This window comes from Vanacampus margaritifer, chromosome 9 (genome assembly GCF_051991255.1).
Source record: "Vanacampus margaritifer isolate UIUO_Vmar chromosome 9, RoL_Vmar_1.0, whole genome shotgun sequence".
Lineage (NCBI taxonomy): Eukaryota > Metazoa > Chordata > Actinopteri > Syngnathiformes > Syngnathidae > Vanacampus > Vanacampus margaritifer.
Window position 1 is genome coordinate 22,871,439 of NC_135440.1, and position 20,797 is coordinate 22,892,235.

Here is a 20,797-nt window from a genome sequence, read left to right on the forward strand (position 1 = left end):
TAAATTATCTTTCATGAACACGATACCAAAGTAAATTCATAAATAAAAGCCTGATTTTTCTTACTTCTGATAAAACTAAATATATGAGTGAAAACAGTTCTATTTTCTGCTCCTTTCTATCCTACCCGGATCTAACAAATAGGACACCGGTAAGAGAATGTTGCCATAACGACAGAAAACGTCAACGCGAACTTTTTCCTTTTTTTAAGTTTCGAGAGCAACCCAACCTGCAGCTGGAGTTTTTATTAAAAAAAATAAAATAGAGATATTTTATGATATCGTAAACGATGAGTGAGTCCCTTCTCAAATATGACACTCCGGTTTCAATCAGCAAAGGCACAGTTAGGAAATCAGTAAAAGTAAGTATACAATTTTTACGAAATGATTGGAAAATAAGCTATTATTTACTAATATTAAAAATAAACATGTATTAAATCTAATTATAAGCACTCTAGCTATTGCGCTAAACCGTTTTTCCTGGTTTTATGGTTTAACTATTTTTCTTGCATACAATCAAACGATCTAGACATTGGGAAGTTTTACATTTCGATGGCATATAGGGGCACACATGGTTAGTTGTGTTCTGAGGGGGTCTTTGGAGAAAGGTCTCCCATTTAAACACTTTTAAAGTAATTCGAAATACATTTTTTCTGCAGGGACGTCCATTCAAAGTGAGCCCGCATCAGCCTGCTGACTCCCCTGTGCCCCCTCCCCCTAAAACCAAATCAGGGTCACCTGAAAATGAAGAAATCCTCAACGTCATCTTCCCCCCCAGGTGAGTACACCCCTTCCCCGAGACCCTTTTACACTACCCAAACCAACCCAGATTGTTACTGTCTAGGGAGTGGATGGAGGGCAACCAGCTGTGGATGCAGCGGGTGTCCACTACGCCGTGCACAAGGGCCGATGTCGTCAACCTGGAGGAAGTGCTGGACAGGAAGTTGCAACAGAGGCGGGCCTTGGAGACAGGAATCTGCCCTGTGCGCAGGGAGCTGTACTCTCAGTGCTTCGGTAAATACAAATGATGTTATGCAAATGCTGTTCAAAGAAATCAAATCAATCAAGAACTCTAATCGTTGCGTCTTTCATATTAATTCATGGTTCATTTGCCTTAATTTAGCATAAAGCCTAACCTGTAAAACCAATTTATTGTTAAGTAGTAGTTTCATTTACTGCTTGTGTTAGTTAAAAAAAAAAAAAGCATTGAAAGGAGACCTTAAAAAAAAAAAATCTCAACATTGAAGAAAATAAGGCCAATGATCTTGCAGCATTTTGGGCAATAGTTCAATATTTCAGAACCATCACAGCCAATAAAATAAATACTATACGTAACTTTTTTATTTTTATTTTGTTAAGACGAGCTGATCCGGCAGGTGTGCATCAACTGCGCTGAGCAGGGCCTCCTGCTGCTGCGCGTCCGAGATGAGATCCAAACGACCATCGCCGCCTACCAGACGCTGTACGAGAGCAGTGTGGTCTTCGGCATGAGGAAGGCCCTGCAGGCCGAACAGGACAAAGTGGACATGCGGCAAAGAGTAAGCGCCACATTTTGTATCACATGGGATTTATTAACTGCAGTTCAGCTGCATGTCCAGCAGATGGCAGACTTAACCGGAAATTCAAATTGGAGATAACAGTATTGAGGGACTTTAGTGGCTTTTATACAAATAGTTTTTTTTTTTTTTAGAGTGCCTGCCACTTGCCCATCAAGTGTGAAATTAAACAACCAATTAAATATTTTGTGATCTTCCCAAAATGTCTATACGAGTCAGCCCTTCTGAGTTTTGGCAATTTAAAATCTCACAACTTGATTAATTTACATAACACAACCCCCAAGTTCTGCTCATTACGAAGAGGCGTTCCCTTCAGGTATTTTATTTATTTATTTTTCACAGAAGCCTGTCACATACACGTTATTGAGACATCTGGGAACTGTTTTGTATAAAAACTGCAAAATATGTCTCTTTTAATACATGATTACAGAGCTGATTGCTCTCCCTCCCTTTACACATTCAGATCAACGATCTAGAGAAAGAGAAAGAAGACCTGACGACGCGGCTGAACGCGCAGAAGGCCGAATGCGTCGTCAACCAGAAGAGGGAAGAGGAAAAACGGGAAGCGCAGGAAAAGAAGCACGTCGAGCAGATTCAGTTTTTGAAGAGGACCAACCAACAGCTCAAGGTAGTACAACACGTCTACCTTTCACTGCTTCATTCAACTTCCTAACATCTGTATTTGCTTTTAGGCACAGCTGGAAGGGATGGTCACGCCAAAGAAGTAACTTCCGAGCACCGATGTGTCCTGTCGCAACATTAAATGAGTGGAAACCGAGGCAAATATTAAGATTTTTCATGTAGTCCCAAACAAAAATGACTTAGGTTGCATTTAAACTTAAGGCCAAACATATCCTGCGGGGGTCAAAATGGATGATAGAGACAATCCCGTTCTTTACATTTCAAATAACGCATAATTAAAAGTCTTTATTTAAATATATTTTATTGCTAGCCTTTAGCGCTTAGCTCTCTTAGCTTTTCTGCCCTCTGATGTTGCTTCTTGGGCGTCTTGCTTCTTGTTCTTGTTCCTGTTCTTGACGTTGTGCGTTTCGTAGTAGCGCGAGCCGACTTTCTTTGACCGCTGGGCGCGATCCATCGCTCTTCTCTGTTGAGGTGAAAAATACATACATTCAATGAAGAAATTAACATTATTCTTCCGATTCTTTTAGTTCATTCGAAACTTGTCAAGAACTTCCTAAACAAAACGTTCTAAATACATACCCACATCTAATCAGTTTATACACATAGCCTAATTTTAAGCCCCCCACCCCCTTTTTCTTTTTACAATGACATTCATAAAAAATAAATAAATGCCTATAAACAAATAGAAACATACACATAAACTAAAACAAAATGCGGGAGTGTTTTTTTTTTTTTTTTTTTTTTTACCTCTTTGGACGACAGTTTGGGTTGTTGGGCAGAATGGGCATCTTCCTCATCGTCGTCAGCTTTCCTCTTTTTGTTTCTCTGAGTAGCTGCTAGAATTTAAATAAATAAATACAAATTAGATGACAAACTTCACAAAATGTCATAAAAATAGCAAACAATTCTGTAAATGAAACTAACTCAAGATGAGCTAGTAACGTTTTTGAGAAACAGTTGCAAAAATAAATGACTCAAGTAACAGGTATTGCACATAAAAGCGCAATAAAAATGTCACCTTAAATGTTTAACAAAAACAGTTCTTAAATGCAAATGTGTTGTTAATGTGTCACAAGTTTAGTGTACTTAGGCAGTGATTCTTTAGTCTACCACTAGAAGAAGCTTGGACACTGAAAATCACAAGTGGTACGGAAAATGGATGGATACATTAAAAGTTTGACGTTAAATTTATGACAAATTTCATCAAGACACCATTCTTGGCCGGTGTTGAGCTCCCAAGTTGTTACAAACACAATAAAAGTGAATAAAAATGCAAAAATAAAAAATCGACCACAAATTCATATTACCAATAAATTACATCATCCTGAGTCTTTGCTGTGGTCTTAATTGTTATCCTCAACAGATTTGTTTTATTAAAGCTAAAGATATGATCATTTACCTTTCATCTGCGCTTGTTTGGTCTTGATGTGCGTTAACACTTTGTCTGAATCGGCTTTTGGTATCCTGTTTTAAAAAAAACAAAAGTAGAAGGTAAGGCCACCCTGCCATGTCTCGCACGGCTTATACGACACAAGGAAAGAGAAGAATTAGTTTGAAAGCTTACTGACCTGATGGCTGAGAAGCGCTTGGATTTGGCCCGGTCTAGAAACTGCTTGTATTTGGCGATCTTCTCGTCCAGCTCGCGGATCACCTGCTTGGAATTCTTCTTCCCAGCAACCGGATTCTCTTCAGCGACTGGCTCACTGCCCCCCTCCTTCTCCTCTTCCTTTACACCCTCCTCTTCCTCATTGTCCTCCTCTCCTTCATCTTCCTCAGCCTCCGAGCCAGAGATGTCCAAGTCGGGCATTTCCACGGGGACCAGGTCCTCCTCGTTGAATTCGGGCGCCACGTTGATCTTGCCGAAGTTCTGCCGCACGTTGGACAAAATCTTGTTCAGTTCCTCCTTCTGTTGCTCTTCGCCTTCAGTGGCAGCGGGGGTCAGGGTGGTCTCCTCCGTCTGGGCTTCCTGCACACTTTCTATTGCCAATGGGGCAGCTTTCGCTGGCAAAGGTTCCTTGTGAAATGGTTCAAAAAAATACTGTAACATCTATCTTTGGGAATATAAAAGGCTTAATATGTATCGAATGTTTACCTCCTGGTCGCCCTCAGGCCCTGGAGGCTTCACAAAAAAAGGGATACGCCCCCTCTGCCAATCATTTAACACCATTTTGGACACCGTTGGCAGATCTGGTTCTCCACCCTGCACAATACAACACAAGACAAATGTTTTGTCACGTTGACAAATAATTATAATATACTAAATATATTAGTAACTTATAAAATATGCTAAAAATGGGAGACATTTTAAAGTGCCAAAATTGCGAAAATATGCTAATATGACAAATCAAACAAAAAAAGTATTTAATACAGAAACACATTAAAATAACTGTAAAAAAAAAACTAATTTAAAAAGTTTAAATGTTAAATATATAAGCAATATTAAAATGGAAAAAATAACAGCAAAATATAAAAAAATACCTTAAAATAGATTATGTAAACATTAACATTAAATTCAAAAAAGTATATTAAAATACTCTATTATAACAAATAACTCCTGAAATAAAACAAATTTCAAATTTTCCTTAAAAAGTAAAAAACAAAAAAATGTCTAAATCCTATAAATAGTACAAAAAAACAATCAGGCAGTTTCACATGAAATAATTTAGCGTAAAATAATGCAATAAATGAACAAAATGCCCTGAAAATCCTCTAAATACAAATCCACTTAACGATAAAATAGAAATGAATTCAACTACAAAATAAAAGATGTGATCATTTTGTTTCCCAAAACCTTACCTTCAAAAGTTTGCCAGTGCGGAATGCCAACTTCTCGAGGAAATCCTCCGCTGAGCTCCATGTGGGGATACGGTACGTCTTCTGGATGTACTCGGGCTTGGCCCGCTCCAGCACTGCCTCAATGTGCTCCTCGGGGTTCTTGATCTTCTCCACTTGAACCTTCATGAGAGAGCATGGGGAAAGAGTTGAGTGCAGTTTAAGCCGCGAGCCTTTTCACACACTTAAACACAAAAATAGAAAGTCAAAGTCAAACGTACCACTCCTTTGAGAACAATATCAGTTTCGCTGTCCTCTGAAGGGTAGACCACACCGGGACAATCAATGAGGAAGATTCGTCGCATCAAAGTGATGTATTGCCACACCTGGAAAGAGGCCACTTTCAACAAAACAACGATCCAAAGATTGTGTGTGGCATATCATGCTTCCACCAAGCGACCAGAAACATTACCTTGGTTTCTCCAGCGATGGGCGCCACATTGCAGACTTTCTTGGAGCGTAGCGTGTTGATGACGGAGCTCTTGCCCACATTGGGGTAACCGATGAAGCCCACGCTGATTTGTTTCTTGTCCGTATGGAGCTGCAAGAATATATATATATTTTTTAATTGACTGGTGTTGTTTTAGAAGGGCTTTAGTGGGATTACCTTGCCAAACTGCCTGAGGAGCTGAATGAGGGCGCCTTTACCAAACGAGTTGGTGAGGCTGGCGTGGAAGGCCAGGGTGGGGTACTCCTGGGACAATACCGCCACCCAGCGTTTCTGGGTCAACAAAGCGGAAACGTTTCAGTCAAGGAGCTCAAGAGTCCGATGTTTTAGGAGAAAATTAAGGAAAGCGGTCTTACAGTGACCCAAGTGGGGATGAGGTCGCACTTGTTCAGCACAAAGATCAAGTGCTTCCACGACTTCTCCTTCTTGATGTAAGCCTCAATATTCTGCGAGCGCGTGCCCATTGGGTCGCGAGCATCCAGCACTTGGATGACCACGTCAGACGAGTCGATCACCTGCGGCGGCCAGAGTCACAACAACCGTGATATCAACAATCGGCCGTTGCATCATTCTCTGCATCTCGCCATGTCCATTTCAGGTGAATAAAGAGTGTGGGGATGGTCATGAAGCTTTATAATAGATATATGGTGTTTATTAGTGACAAATAGTTGGGTCTCTTGGTGATGAAGTGCTGCTTCCATAAGTGAAAATACAGTACAGCCATTCCAGATGCTGGCTTTTAATAGTAGCCCTTAATTCGTCGTAGCGCCACCACCGTTCGTCATGGTAACAAAAGCAATACTTAGCATTGGCCAAGTTTTAGAGGGGGGTCAGTTAAGCAGGACCCCCCCCCCCCCCCGCCCTCTCTCAAAATGAAGTGATTTGAACCAGATTAGCATAAATGGATGCTATGTTATGGAGTTAAACATAACATCCTTTGCTATGCTACTTTGTGCTATGTGATTGTGGCTGTAAAGCTCCACATCTGCATGAAACAATACCTTGTAAAGTTCTCCCCAAATCCTTTTGGACTGACCCTTTTTGAAGATCTCTTCACGGACTGCATCCCTGTCGCAAAAATAAATGAATATATTATCACAAATCAGTATTGTATGGGCCTGCAAGATAAGGTGGAAAACAATGATACATCATTTGGCCTTACCGGACCCCCGTGTCCTCCGTCACCAGGTCTTTGTCCTTGTCGGCATTATAACTCATGGCCGAAGTTTCGGCTTGCTCCAACAGGTCCTTGACATCAGACACCACAAGACTGGGCCTCTTCCGCTGAGCCTTGGGTCCGAACGTGATCTCGAAAGCCTCTGTGTCTAAAATGTGCACCTTGGAGTTCTGCCAAGAGGAGCAGCGAAAGTTATTCACTGTGGCATAACTATATAAAGCTATTTATCGCTGTATTGTTAGTTTAAGTGCTCATTTGGCCATGAATGCCCCCCCCAGGATGCTGACACTGAATAGAACTTTAACAATTTGCCAGTAGAGTTAAGTTCCACGGTCTAACATAAGCTTGGTGTGCACGCACATGCGCTTTGACTCGGTCATGCAGGAGCGACATGGGCAGTTTGCTTTGTCTCATCACGACGCGATACGGATCCTTCCGCACGGCGTTCATCTCCTCTTGGAACTTCTGCAGGGACGATTGCTTGATCACCCGTGTGTTTGCTGCAAGACAAAAGGTTTCAAATTAACCTGTGTGTTACATTCGGGACAATCTGGTGTGCCATGCATGTGCCAGAAACAAATCCTCACTATTGTGCAAGATTAATTTTGGTCTTACATACACTAGTGTTTACATTTTAAACAGATGACGATGGACCTTTTAAAGTGTGCGTTAAGATAGAAAACATTCAAATATGTTGATGCAAATGACATACATGAGTGAATGAAAATGAAAATTTGTTAGCCAACTCACTAAACCACTTGATGTTGGGTTCGACTCGGGCCACTGTCCCGGGAGCCACAGTGGACTGGTACTGTAAAGGCCTGATGACTTTTCCTCTGTTGTTACTGGCAACAAAAAGACAGATTTAAACCAAGCACGTGAACAGGTATCACAACATTGCAACAGATTATATTATTTTTTCCAAAAAAAACAACAACAAATGAGTCAATTACCATCTCTGTTTTTGTCTGTACATATTCAGACGCTTGATGGTGCCACGGTCCCTCATTGTGCTGCCGCCACCCTTGACTCGATCTAACAAACAAATAACTTAGTTTAGATTATACATAATTATCATTTTATTAGAATAGATCGGCAACATTATTAAATATTGTGACTTTTAAAATAAATATATTTCTTATCTTAAATGTGGATTGCACCGAAGCCTACTAAATCGACAGTGCCACCTTCCACTACAGTGACAAGGTGGTTGAACTTCGTTTGTTCCAAGTATGAGGGGCTACAATCCAACACATTGGCCTTAAATTATATATTTTACGTTGACCTATTTGCATGCTCTTTTTATGTTCTGTATCCAATATTGCTACTAAAGCGATGCAAGTTTGCCCACTGTCGTACTAATAAACAAAAAAAGGCTATCTTATCTTAAATGTCAGTCGGGTAACGATAAACAAACCGTGCGGCTAATAAGGTTAGCTTACTTACCCGGGTTGCTGCTGGACGTCGAGGGATTAATCGACATTTTCCCTTTGAAGTTAGGCTTCACCATCTTGACTGTTTATCCGGCGAAGCCGTCAACGATATAGAACAAAATAGCGGCACCCAAATAAATGTGCCAAAAAGGTGATGTTAGTACTTATTTCGCCGCTTCAACTCGACTCTGTGCGTCACACGTGTCTCAGACGTGTAGCCGGAAGAACGTCATCAAAAAGCGACGATGAGGACGGCCAATCAGACAGAAGTTACCGTGTCATCCAACGAACGTAAATAATAAAGATTTTAATTTAAAATACAAATACAACGGAATATTATATTACGTAAACCCCCCCCCCCCCAAATCTCCACAAATATTTCATATACGTTTATTTGATTTATTCATTAAAAATTGTGAAACACAATTATTTTGTTTCTAAAATATTTTGTAAGCCAGTTTGAGAGTAATTTGGTTAAATTAATATGGCTTAATTAAAATATTATGAGGTAAAAAAATAATAATAATTACATAATATATATATATAATATAATAATAATTAAATAATAAAATACAAATAAAATGTCTCACGTTGTTATTGTTATCATTATTAGTTTGTTTATTTGTTGTAGTTGTCACTTAATTCACCCATCTCGTACAGTGCTGGTTGGTAGGCCCACCTCGCACCTCCTACAAATGACTGATGTTGGTCTATAATAACCCAACTCTAAAAAAGTAATTGACTACAATGACACGTTGGGTGTGAAGAGAAGCAAACCTGGGGCCTGTGCCCCAGTAGAATTTTATGCGTAGCAAAGCCTCTGGGAGTCATATGCTGGTTTCCTCCCACATTCCAAAATTGTGCATATTAATTGCCACTGAAGACTCTTAATTGTCCTTAGGTGTGAATGTGAGTGTTAATAGTTGTTTATATGTGCCCTCCCTGCAATTAGCTGGCGACCAGTCCAACCTGCCTCTCATCCGAAGTCTGTTGAGATGGACGGCTGCTCTTTTGTGACCCAAGTGATGATACATGGGATAGAAAATTGATGTACGTTTTTCTTCTCATGCTAGCTGCTGTTGGGGAAACCACAAGAACTATTGGACAATGTCTCAACAGAAACATGCCACATATGATACGCTATAGTGCAGACAATGCTTTCATGCAACATTTCCAATTGAATAACGAGAACACGAATCAGAAAACAGCCACGAATTTACAGCCAGTACACAATGCATCATAAACAATGCCTTTTAACAGCAGTTTGCACAATGCTTCCTAGTGAAGAGATTATTTACTGCAGTGGGAATTTGCTTGGAAAAACAGTTGAGGACATATGACAAACATATGATGTTCCAGATGTGTTTTAGTGTGGCAGAGGCACTCGCAATCCCAACGCAGTTGGGGCTGGGCGTTAAGATATACAAAGCCAGTGTGACATTAAAATGCACGTGAATGTGCACATTTGTGGATAATATTTCAGCACTCGCAGGGTCTCTGCTTTGAGTCAAAAAAGGGGAACACTGGCGGCCTCCGACAGGCTGGTCTAAACAACGACTGACAACTGATGAAGGCCACTTAGTACTGGAGGAGTTCGAAATGGAAAGCATTCACAGTACACAGTGAGGGAAATAACGACTTGATCCCCTGCTGAATTTATAAGCTTATTCACTTACCATACAAATGGAAGGTAACATTTTCTTATGGTTGTTGAATGGTGGTTACATTTATACGAGTCAGTCAAAAATGCATGAAAAACACAGTTTAAAAGTTCTAAAATGTGTATTTTATTAAGTAGGATACGATAATTGTGATCGCACACATTAGAGAAGTCGAGGATGAAACAGAAACAAAATGTGAATATGACCCAAAGGACAACAACAAACCCACAGTCAAGCTTCACTACATTAATGGGCCATCAATAAAAACCTCCAATGTGTCACGGATGGATCCTTCAGTATGGCAATGACCCAAAAGATACTGATAGGGCAACAAAAGAGTGTCTCAAGAAGAAGCATATTAAGGTCATGGAGTGGCCTAGTAAGTCTCCAGACCTCAACCCAAAAGAAAATCAATGGAGTTAGCACAAGCTTGGAGTTCCTTGAAATATTTAGAGATTTTATGGAAAGAGGAGAGGGCCAAAAATCTGGTGACCAACTACAAGAATGATCTGATCGCTGTGGTTGCTAACAAGGGTTCATCCACCAAGTACGAACACATGTTTTTTCTTTGAGATCAAATATTTATTGACTTCAATAAAATGATCAACATTTTATTACCGGTATAATCTTTCTTTATGCATTTTTGATTGATATACTTATTTTGTCTATTAAGATAATCGGTAAACAAGCATAATAATTCGAGGATGTTAATTTCTTATGTGTGCGAGCAGTCGTACAAATTCCGCATGGGATCAAACAATTATTTCCCCTATTGTATCCCTTCCAAAGTAAAGAACCACTGTGGACCAGAAAGACTGACAGTCACCATTGTGTCCAAGTTGATTTTGGATACTACATTGCATCAAAACATTTGGGAAGGTCACAAGGAAAAAACACCACAAATCAACTTTCACTATCTTTAAACTTAAAAGCCACTTTGTAACGCCATCCAAGTGTTATTTCCTTGACAGCGGACACATAACTCATTGGATAGGCATTTCCCCCCCCTTCAATTTGTCAGCACTGGAAAGAGCGAAGACACAGCCAGGGGGCTCCCATCTTTATCTGTATCCCACACCTCATTTGTATACGGCGATACTGCCAACTGTTTCAAGAAGTGACTGGACTGAGAAAAAAAAAAAGAAAATGTGAGGAAAGAGTTGTGAATTATGACAAATATGATAAGATCATGTTGATACGACCCAAATGGAGATGAAATGATTGGATGTTGTTTTTCTGGCAAATGTGTTGGTCATTTATTACATATAGTGGGGACCTCCAAAGTCAAACAGCCCGAAAGATGAACGAAATTTAGACTGCAACATTGGAAAGCGCTATAAGAGTAAAAGCATTTGATTAGATATCAGTTAAGTACACCAATTATAATCATTACTTATTTTTACCAAGCAAAGTTACGGTAAATGTTCAGATGTGTCAAATCCAGATCCAGAATGTAAAAATCCTGCCACAATTTGCTAAGCAAGAGCTCATTTAAGTGCTGGTTCAGTCAAAGCACCTGTAAATTCTGTACATAATAAGTCCGGATATGTACAGTTTATCTTGTCTGTGAGATCAAACCCTGAGCAAAACAAGCTCGGCCCATTTTAAAATGATTAAAGGCAACTATTTGTGACTGAGTCGAAAATGTGTTGTTAATCACTTACAGAGCACCTCTTTAAGCACATCGTCACGATCGGGCTGTGAGCCAGGACTGGTGTTAGTAAAAGAAAACTTCATTCATGATGGAAAAAGTCCTTCATCGAGTCCACCAGGTGAACTCAGTGATTGAGTTAAAACTTTTTTTCTTACAATTTGGATAGTATTGAGCTTGATCATCGGGAACTTATTAAATGAGCATGATAGTATAAACAACCATAATTTAAAGTGACGTTAATGGAACAATATTGTAGGCCTGTCTAACAATGAGGCGCTGCACGGAGCTGAGACAGAAATGTCATTGTGTATACTGTACTATGAAAACCAAAAGCTTACCTAAAGCCAAAGCAGGTTAAGACCAATAAAGGTTGAGACCAAATCAAAAGCAAAAGTTGCGATTAAGCCAGACCAAGGCTTGGTTAAAACACAAATGATCACATTTGTAAAAATCTACAAATGTCCTACTAGGCTGCAAGAACTCAAATTGATTCAATTAAACTTACTCACCCCGCTTTTATGTACCAAGCTTCTTTGTAAGCACTCTTTTCTTCCATCCAAGACAAAGCCTCTCCTCTAATTCCGAAGTCCACAGATGAGCTGCTGCTGTCTTTGCATGATGTTTGCCGCATCCCGGAATCTTAATGAGTCAGTATTGGCGAGGGGTTACGCAGTTGAATGTCAGTAACTGGCTGGCAGAGATGGCCAAAGTACTCACATTTAATCTATACTTAAGGAGAAGTACAGATACTTGTGTTTGAGAAAAAGAAAAAAAATAATAATGAAAAACTGGACAATTTTTCAAATCGTCAGTAAAGAAAATGCACAAATGGGAATTATGATTCAGGTACAGGTTTAAGTCATAACATCAATCCGAAAATCAGCAAAAATGTTGTTTATTGTTTTCCAAAGTAAAAACAGATGTTGAAAATACCAACACAAACATAATCGGTTTGCTTTAACGGAGGACTATAGACGTTGGACAATATTTACTGTTGAAAGGCTGAAATTCCAATTAATTTTTTATTAAGGTTTAAAAGTTCCTTAGTGCTACTTTAATATGATAATTGATTAATTGCTGCACCTCTAATGTTTTTGTGTAAGAGCTAGTAGCTAGTGTTAGCTTGGCTTTTAGGCATCAAAACAACACATTCCAATACCTTTGCTAATGTTATGAACTGAGTAACAAAAAATGTTGAATTGGCTAACAATAACCACTGAAACGTACTTTTTAGATTAGCTTGAAATTTTTTGAACGCCAGAAGATGGTGGTTTTAATGCCAGCAAAAGACACAATTTATTCGCCGTGAGTCATTCTTGGAGCCCACAACATCGAACAAGTCTCTGTTGCCGTTGTTGTTGTAAATGATCCCTGCTTCACGTTACTCCATGTCACCGCTGTCCATGTTTTTGACCACAAAATCTCAACTGTGGTTGACTTTCTCCACTTTGTTTACCCTTTTGTGTTTTAATACATCATGTCATCATCAGCAGAGGTTGAAAACAGTAATGAGCCTATTTTCATAACATAAGGAGTAGAACACATAGATATCCCATTTCAAATGTCGGGAGCACAGCAACCCCCCCCCCCCCCAAAATACTCAATTAAGTACAGTAACAAAGTATTTGTAGTTAGTTACTTCCCACCACTTCTAGCCGGTAATATAAACAGCAAGTTGAAGATTGGGTTGAGTGCCAGAGTGCCTCTTGCCAGCAATGTTCTCTGGCTGAATGGAACCAGTGTTCACCCTTTCCTCTATCTGGCGGAATCCCATCTTTAGTGTCTATCTGCTGCCCTTTTCGATTAGATAGAGGCCTATTTGCTGGGAGGTCTGTGTCACAGCGAGGCTGCAAGCTGCCACTGTTGAGGTCATGCCTCATAAGGGGAAGCGAGGCGCTACTGTTTCCTCTGAGCGGCCTACAAAACACAAGCGATTACGCCGGCTGATCTTTCCAAGGGATGCGGGGCTGGTGAGGATCAAAAGCGAGACCACCTGGAACCTGTCTTGGCATCAGACGCAGCCTGCGCAGGGTTGGGGGCCTCTGGGAAAAGCCACTGCTCCATCCTGATCTCTGTGAGAAAGCAGGCTCTTTGAGTGAGGAGCCTCCTTTTCGTAGTCGTGCCAAATTTGTGAAAGGATGAGCGCCCGGTGAAGAGCTGACTGTTCTTCATCCAGACACAGCTATTCCATTTTCTTGTATACATAGATCGGTAGATAGCTACTTTATTCATCCACAAGAGATATTTAGCATGGCTCAGGTGGTCGAGCGGTCGTCGACCAATGCTAAGGTTGCGTGTTTGATCCTCAAAGTGCCTTGGATTGATTCTGAGGTTTTAAATTAGCTCTATGAATAAAAGCTGTCAGTAAATTTGACAACTTTTAACTTTGACAGTAACTTTAATACCCCGGCAACATATCTACAAATGCACCAATGTTTATGAAAGGAAACCGTCTAAAAATATTCTGCCAAAGGTTGTAACAAGAGCAAGTGAAAATGTTGGAACATTTTGGGCCAGAATTCCTATCGCTGGGGCCAGTAGTGTATTTTGGCCCATGACGGAGTTTTGTGCAAGAGGAGGTTGACGTGGATGGCAAGGGAGAGTTCAACTTGTTTCTTTCACTGTTTTGAAAACAAAAGAATGAGATCCCAACTGAATCTGTTCTTTGTGGACACAAAACACACCCAAACAACACATATAACTTACAACTGTGGTTAGCTGTTTATTTAATATGTTGCGTTGTACAAAAGGAAAACAGCAGGAGATAAAATTGTATAACTATGTGACCTGACTATTTGTTTACAAGACACCAAAAAGTCAAAAAGCCATCGGGAATAGCAGAGGGCTGACATGAAACCGTTTTTAATGCGGCCAAACTAATGTGAAGCTGTTTCTGCAGGACAGTGGTCCTCAACCACTTTTGACCGGCCGCTGCGGACTGCACAGTTGAAAGAATAAAAAAAAAAAACGTATTATACTTCCAGTTAATTGATTAGCCGAGGCTTAAAAATATTTTATTTTGAAAAGTGACCGGATTCTCTGTTTACGACGGACTCTTGATGCTAATTATCGCAGTCGCGTAGCGCTGATGCTAATCGGCAAGTTATCAAAATGAGTAAAAAAACAAACATATTTGGAAAGTTTCTTTGCAACAGAGAAAAGGCCCGGTGATGAGACAACACAGGAGCCTATGACCAAGAAGAAAAAGAAAGGTGCATGGACTTACAGCTACAGGTGATTTACACGCATGATGGCCTGCTCTGCGGCGACCGGCTTTTAATTTAGCGTTATGGTGAGTGAGTTAGGGTAGACCGGGGCTAGGATCACTTTTTATACCCACTGGGTGGCCGGTCTGCGAAAGTTGTGGACTTGTATGAACCGTTCCTTGGTGGAAAAAAGGTTGGGGACCGCTGCATTAGGAGACGACACTCTGACAGTATTGTTGCAGCAGAATGAGACAATGTAAGACCTGATGTAAAGACGTCTGTTCTTCTAATTGCCAGTTAGCTTGTGGATAGAGATGTAATGTATGATACATTACATTGCGAAAACCCTTTGGAATCCAAGTATCGGGAGTTTAAGTCAATGTACATACTGTTTGAGGTTATAGCGCCCCCTATAGCCAAGTACGAGCTGGCCTATCCATTTTTTTCTTTACCATAGAGAAAAGGAAAAGTATTATTTCTTAATCCCGCCTGAGAAAAGACAGCAGAATCAGGTTATTTTCCTACCCTACTTTCTAACCTTGAGTATCTAACCTACGTTACATCACAGAAGAAATGATCCCGATCGTGCTTTTTATGGCTTCCCAGCTCAGAAATGCCATTTCAGGCCAGCTCACATATTTGTGAGGAAACTGCCCCCAGCGGATCACTTTTCACGGCCATTTCATTTTCACGACCTATTCTGAGGTAGGTACTTTTGAGTGGTTGTGAGAAAGCTGCCAGAAGAGGAGGCGGTGGAAGGCCACTATGACTTTACGGAGTGGACCGAAAGTTGGATGAAGTCCTGGCAAGAAGTCCTGGTAACTGCGATGGAAAACTGACTAATCATCGAAATTAGGCTCTGCAACGACCTGTGCAGGTCAACGTCATTTAACGACCACACTCAAGGTGATCGTGAAAAAATAAACACGTCATCTTTGTGCTCGCAAAGAATGAGTGACCTGTCCCTCCAGATGTTTAAATGGAAACGATCGAATTGTCTTGGGCTGTATTTTCTACAGTAGGGTTCAATTGACTTGCCTGCAATGGCGGGATAAGCAAATGCACGAAATCGGGCTTGATGAGATATAAATCAGGAATTAGAATTTGATATCTGCCACTGTGTTGGCAGTGTAAGTGGACAGATCACCAAGTTGGGCAACATAATAATACAACAATTGTAAAGATATGATACCTCTTGTTCTGTTCCTGTTCAGAGTCATGGGGCCTTTCCCAGTTGATTTTGGCGGGATGAGTGGATTCATACAAAATGTGTGATCTTTGTATCTAAGTTGTAAATCCGATCCAGATGTAAATAACTGAGAATAAAAGCTAAAATGTTTGCATCCTTTGATCTTGCAAAATGTTTAAGTCGACAGCATCTGGCTTTTTCATGAATTCTCTCCGCTTTCCATTGTGGTCTTAACATGGTTCCTATCCTTGGTCCACGTAGTGGTCACACTTGCTCAACGGAACTGGCCGCACCAAAGTTTGTTTTGCAAACAACCCATAGTTCATATGTTTGGTGCATACCAGGGTTTACTTTATCCCATGATCATAAAAATTAGACTGGAGTTTGTTTGCAAATGGACCAAAACACCGCCTGTGTCTTGGTCCGTATGTTAAATGCACACCAAGTTTCAGAGCGTTGAAGTGATTTTGAAGCTTTATTGGTCTCTATGTTTGTGACACACCAGGGTTCGAAGGGTTCACACTTGATTGTGATGAGGGGAATAAAACCAGATATTGTTTGCAAATGGACCAAGACCACCTCTCAAGTCATCTCGGTCTGTAAGTTTGGGGGTTCGAAGGGTTCACGCTTCTCTAGTGAACTCTTCTGATCCCTGGCTGTTTTACTGCTGCAAACCTTCCTCTCTATCTGCCCGGCCCTAACCGTGGTGAAGGGAACGGTGATTTGGCCAACGACAACACTCTCCATGGTGGGCCCGAGGACCTGTAAATTATTAGACTGACTGCCTTCAAACTCAAACCAAAGTGATCTAATGATGCTCTCTCTAACTGGACGGAACAGAGGATTTGGCGAACACTGTGACTGTCCCTGTGGGGTGCCATAAATTTTTGGGGTGCTGCTGTTTCTCTTGCTCCCGTGTTGGGGTAATGTTACGTTAAACTTTGCTTAATATCCCACACTTGAGCTACTATCAGAAGCCTTCCATTGTTTGTGTGTCATTTAGTTTTGTGCATAGAGACGTTAGATTTCTTAGATCATGCTCTCCTGTCTTTCTATATGTGGCTGGTACAGTAAACAAATGATCAACAAACCGAAGGTGACAACACTTCAAAAGAAAACATCAATTGCCTCAGTCTGCAGTGTGAAGTGATCCCCTATCATTTTTTTCCAGATACTAGAGCAACCATGTAAAATAACATTTAACAACGGGAGCCACATATCGTTTGGGCATCTAAAATGAGGTAGGATTTTGCTTTCCTTTTTTTCTTTTTAATTTGCTGCAGACACCGTTCAAACAGATGGCCCGTTCGATGTCAGCACATCCGCCATATTGGATGTGGCAATTGTATTTGCCATTAAATCGGTAAATAATTATTAAAATTGAGTTTGAACGGTATAATATAATCAAAAATAATGGTTCCTTATTAATCAAATAAGCTGTGGCTCGATGGTACATCTCCAAAGAGAAACTGAACGAGGCATCTTTACAAATAGCTTCACTTTGCTTATCCAATATGTCTGTCTGTATGTGTATGTACTGTAAATGCTGTCTATGATAATACTGGTCAGCGGGTGCCATTCAATGGATGGATGCACGACATAGATGCAAAGTTAATGCTGTCTGTAGGGTATTCATAATAACCCCCCCCCACACACACACACACACACACCTTAAGCCTGGGGTCTGATCCTACCTATCCACTGATGTACAGCACTAAATCCATGATATAGGAGGACCACAAGAGGTGAACCGTGAAATTCATTAAACTTTCTCTAAGCCACATCCTGAAATGTAGATCAACCATTCATAATGCAGCACAGAACAGGCTCCGACACATTTTTGGCTGTGCTCCGTTGAATCCAGTGGTACATCCACTTAAAAGGTAATAATTCTTAAATCATGTGCTTGGGGGCATATTTTTGCAACTCGGACTTCAAATATTCACTAGCACACTCATGTGCATGTAATCATTGGAGTCTTGTGCAGCATTTTCGAACTCCTTAATTATTGGCCTGCGAGCAATTTGAAGACAGTTTAAGTGACTCATAAGCTCTTTCCGGGAACATGAAATTTCTTTTCTTTTTCCACCCTGGTATTTACTAATGTCATGACAAATAAAGTCATTAAATATAATTTAGAATTGTCAGAATTGATGTTTTAACTCAATTTTAGCATATAAAGTAAGGTACACTAAGTCAATCCCATGATCAAGCCATTAAGCCATGGATGACCTCAACCCGTGAGCCCTTCTTCCGGATATTAATGTCGCAAATGATGTGATCAATGTAACCTGTTGTAACAATGTGTCCGAAAGGAAAAATTAATAAATCAAATCAAATCAAATCAATAAGAGGGATTGAATCAATATATCACAAAGTCAAATTGTCGCCGTCACAAAACCTTTATTAACTGTACAGGCTACGTTTCAAAGTGACATTTTGTAGTGTAAAACCAAGGCAGTGCAAGTGTAAAAACAGCTGACTGTTGGTAATAAGAAGTTTACATTTGTAACTTTGTCTCTAGTATTTTAATAAAATTTTCAAAATCATTACATTTTAGCGACTGATTTAGTGAGTTTTTTATTTAATGCCCACTTTTTAGTTAGAAATGATCAGTACGGGGGAGGTGTATTAAATTCAAAAGTACATTTTTAATTTAATTTACAAAATGATTAAATCAATTAATTAAAATAAAATAAAATTGTATAAATATTATATATTACGCTAGGACAGTGACACGTGTATGACCTTTCGTTATGATTGGCTGGTGTGCATTTCCGGGGTGTGGCTTAGTAAAAGGCCAATTGACTACGGCAACAAAGAATGTTGTTATTAATTAGACAAACATTCCTTTGGAGCCAAGCAGACATATGGAATTTATGTACTGTAATGTACATGACCAACTCTCTTTTTTTTTTTTTCATGCTTCATGCGTTGTGGATTTTTTCTTTAGCTGAAATTGGGACTTTTAGACAAGGTATAAATAAACACTTCCAAATTACTGTCAGTGTTAACACAAAACCTTCAGGTTTTTGTTAGAAATCAAACCAAAGTGTCAGAACTTCTACTAGAACGCCTGAACTTTATTTGATGCTAATCAGAGGCACTTTAATGGTGGCAGGTGTGTGCTGACTCCCAATTAACATGAGTTTGAATGGTGGCCTGCTTGTTTGCTAACGGGCAGATGGATGGATTTTAGTTTTTTACTTTGAGAAACAAAAATACTTGATATGCTTCACCATAAAAAAAAAAACATGCACAAGGGAGAATGTCCCAAATGTTTTATAATTTCTGTTTTGTTATTTCACAAGTCCTCATTTTTTATACTACATATAGTCATGATTTCATATTGTCTTCATTCCTAAACCCCAAACGAATCATCATCAACCTCTTTGTGTCATAACTGGCTTTTTTCCTGTCTGGATCAATACTCCATCCTGACAACACAGCATAAGAAATTGGGAAAAAAATAGGAGGAAAATATTTTTCTGGCGATATGGGGACAGCTAATTGCTGGCTAATCTGAACACGCCAGCCTCAATCAACGAGAGAGGACCGCGACGGCATCCAGTTTTGATACAAAGGCTACATCCGTGACTCACTGGGCTGTTTATAGTCGTTTACTTCACATCTGGCAAAGTACTGTACGTCTTTCTTCACTTAAAAAGAAACCACGAAACAAAATGTACAACAACGCAGTAGTAATCAGAGCTGGTTCTCTTGAGAATTTAGTAGGATTTTGTACAGCGAAGAATCAAAGATGGCACTGCTTAAATCTTAGTTACCGTTGTCACCTCATGTTGTTGTTTATTTTTTGCAATTTTTGCTGAAGGTGATTTTATTTTATTTTTTTAATCCAGGGAAACAAGGAGCACTCTATAGCAACACAGAGACTACTTAGCATTATACCGTAGTGTCAAGAACTCAAGCACACGTTAAGAAAATAGTGCAAGAAAGAGAAAAAAAAAAGTAGAAGAAAAGCTCTGAAAACATGTAATCGAGTAGGGTGTTAAAATCGAATCCGTCCCATGGCGATGGTCTTGTTTTTTAATAAAAACACATTAAAGCCACTCGTTTGGGATTTACGAGTGATTAAATGTGACTTGCTTGCTTCAGTTATGCAATCTCTTGTTTTACACATTGCTTTAGTAGTATTGGAATTGCACAAAGTGTCATGTTTCGGTTCTGTTGGGTTGGGTTTTTGTTTGGTTTTGGGTGTTCTGTTCGTGTTCCTTTTTGCCTGTGTGTTCAATGTTTTGTTTTTTGTTCCTCGTCTTTCCCCTCGTGTCGTTATGTGTAACCACGTCCGCCTGTGTGTCTTTCCTTTTGTGTGTGTCAATCTATCAGTGTCCTCAGCCACTTGTGTCTTCCCCAGGTGTGTCTTGTCAAATAAGTTGGTGTATTTAGTCTGTTGTGTCTGTCCAGTCAGCGTGGGAGCATTGTCGACGTTATGTGTGGAAGTTTGTGTGTTTCGTCTTGTCAGAGCTAAGTATTTGTCACAGCCAAGCTGTTGTCACAGTCAAGTCTTCGTCACAGCCAAGTCTTCATCACAGATAAGCTTTTGTCACAGTCAGGTTTTTGTCACAGTTAACTCTTTCACAGCCAAGTCTCCGTCACAGCCAAATCTTCATCACAGTCAAGTTTTTGTCACAGTTAAGCCTTTGTCACAGTCAAGCTTTTGTCACAGCCAAGCCATCGCCACAGCCAAGCAAAGTCATGTCTTCCTGACCTGACTTTTGCTGTCTTGATTTTTAGAAATGAACTGCGTATGTGCAGTTTAACAAACAGACTTTCCAGAGAGTCAACCAACTACAACTGGTGCCTTGGCTTAAGTAGGCAACTACTTTTTTTATACAAGACATTTAAAAACTCCATGTTCGATCATATGTTCCCTTTAAGACATTGCCTTTGCAGTTAACTATGCTTTAGTGTTTTTAAATGTAAGCAATCCCTCCACCTGGTGTAAACTAAAATCAAACTTGTCTTCTTACAAATTGTGATG

The 20,797-nt window shown here is 39.9% G+C and overlaps 2 protein-coding genes across 3 annotated transcripts; one reads left to right on the plus strand and one right to left on the minus strand.

Moving 5' to 3' along the window:
- The first annotated feature begins 212 nt into the window (after positions 1-212).
- dnali1 (dynein, axonemal, light intermediate chain 1) lies at positions 213-2,281 on the plus strand. Its single transcript, XM_077576729.1, has 6 exons — positions 213-359; positions 657-775; positions 842-1,011; positions 1,357-1,535; positions 2,017-2,181; positions 2,246-2,281. The coding sequence occupies exons 1-6, from the start codon at positions 288-290 to the stop codon at positions 2,279-2,281; spliced, it is 741 nt and encodes a 246-aa protein (XP_077432855.1). The 5' UTR covers positions 213-287.
- gnl2 (G protein nucleolar 2) lies at positions 1,865-8,366 on the minus strand. Of its 2 annotated transcripts, none has more exons than XM_077575281.1 (16): positions 8,099-8,366; positions 7,606-7,687; positions 7,403-7,497; positions 7,013-7,152; positions 6,638-6,822; positions 6,477-6,543; positions 5,832-5,990; positions 5,635-5,748; positions 5,440-5,568; positions 5,249-5,353; positions 4,992-5,150; positions 4,288-4,395; positions 3,764-4,209; positions 3,595-3,659; positions 2,943-3,028; positions 1,865-2,658 (listed from the first exon to the last, which is right to left on the minus strand). In XM_077575281.1, exons 1-16 carry the CDS (start codon positions 8,160-8,162, stop codon positions 2,509-2,511), a joined length of 2,154 nt encoding a protein of 717 aa, XP_077431407.1. In that variant the 5' UTR covers positions 8,163-8,366; the 3' UTR covers positions 1,865-2,508. The 2 variants fall into 2 exon arrangements, with proteins under 2 accessions (XP_077431407.1, XP_077431405.1); XM_077575279.1 differs by having other exon boundaries at positions 2,943-3,031; positions 8,099-8,365.
- Between the last annotated feature and the right edge of the window lie 12,431 nt (positions 8,367-20,797).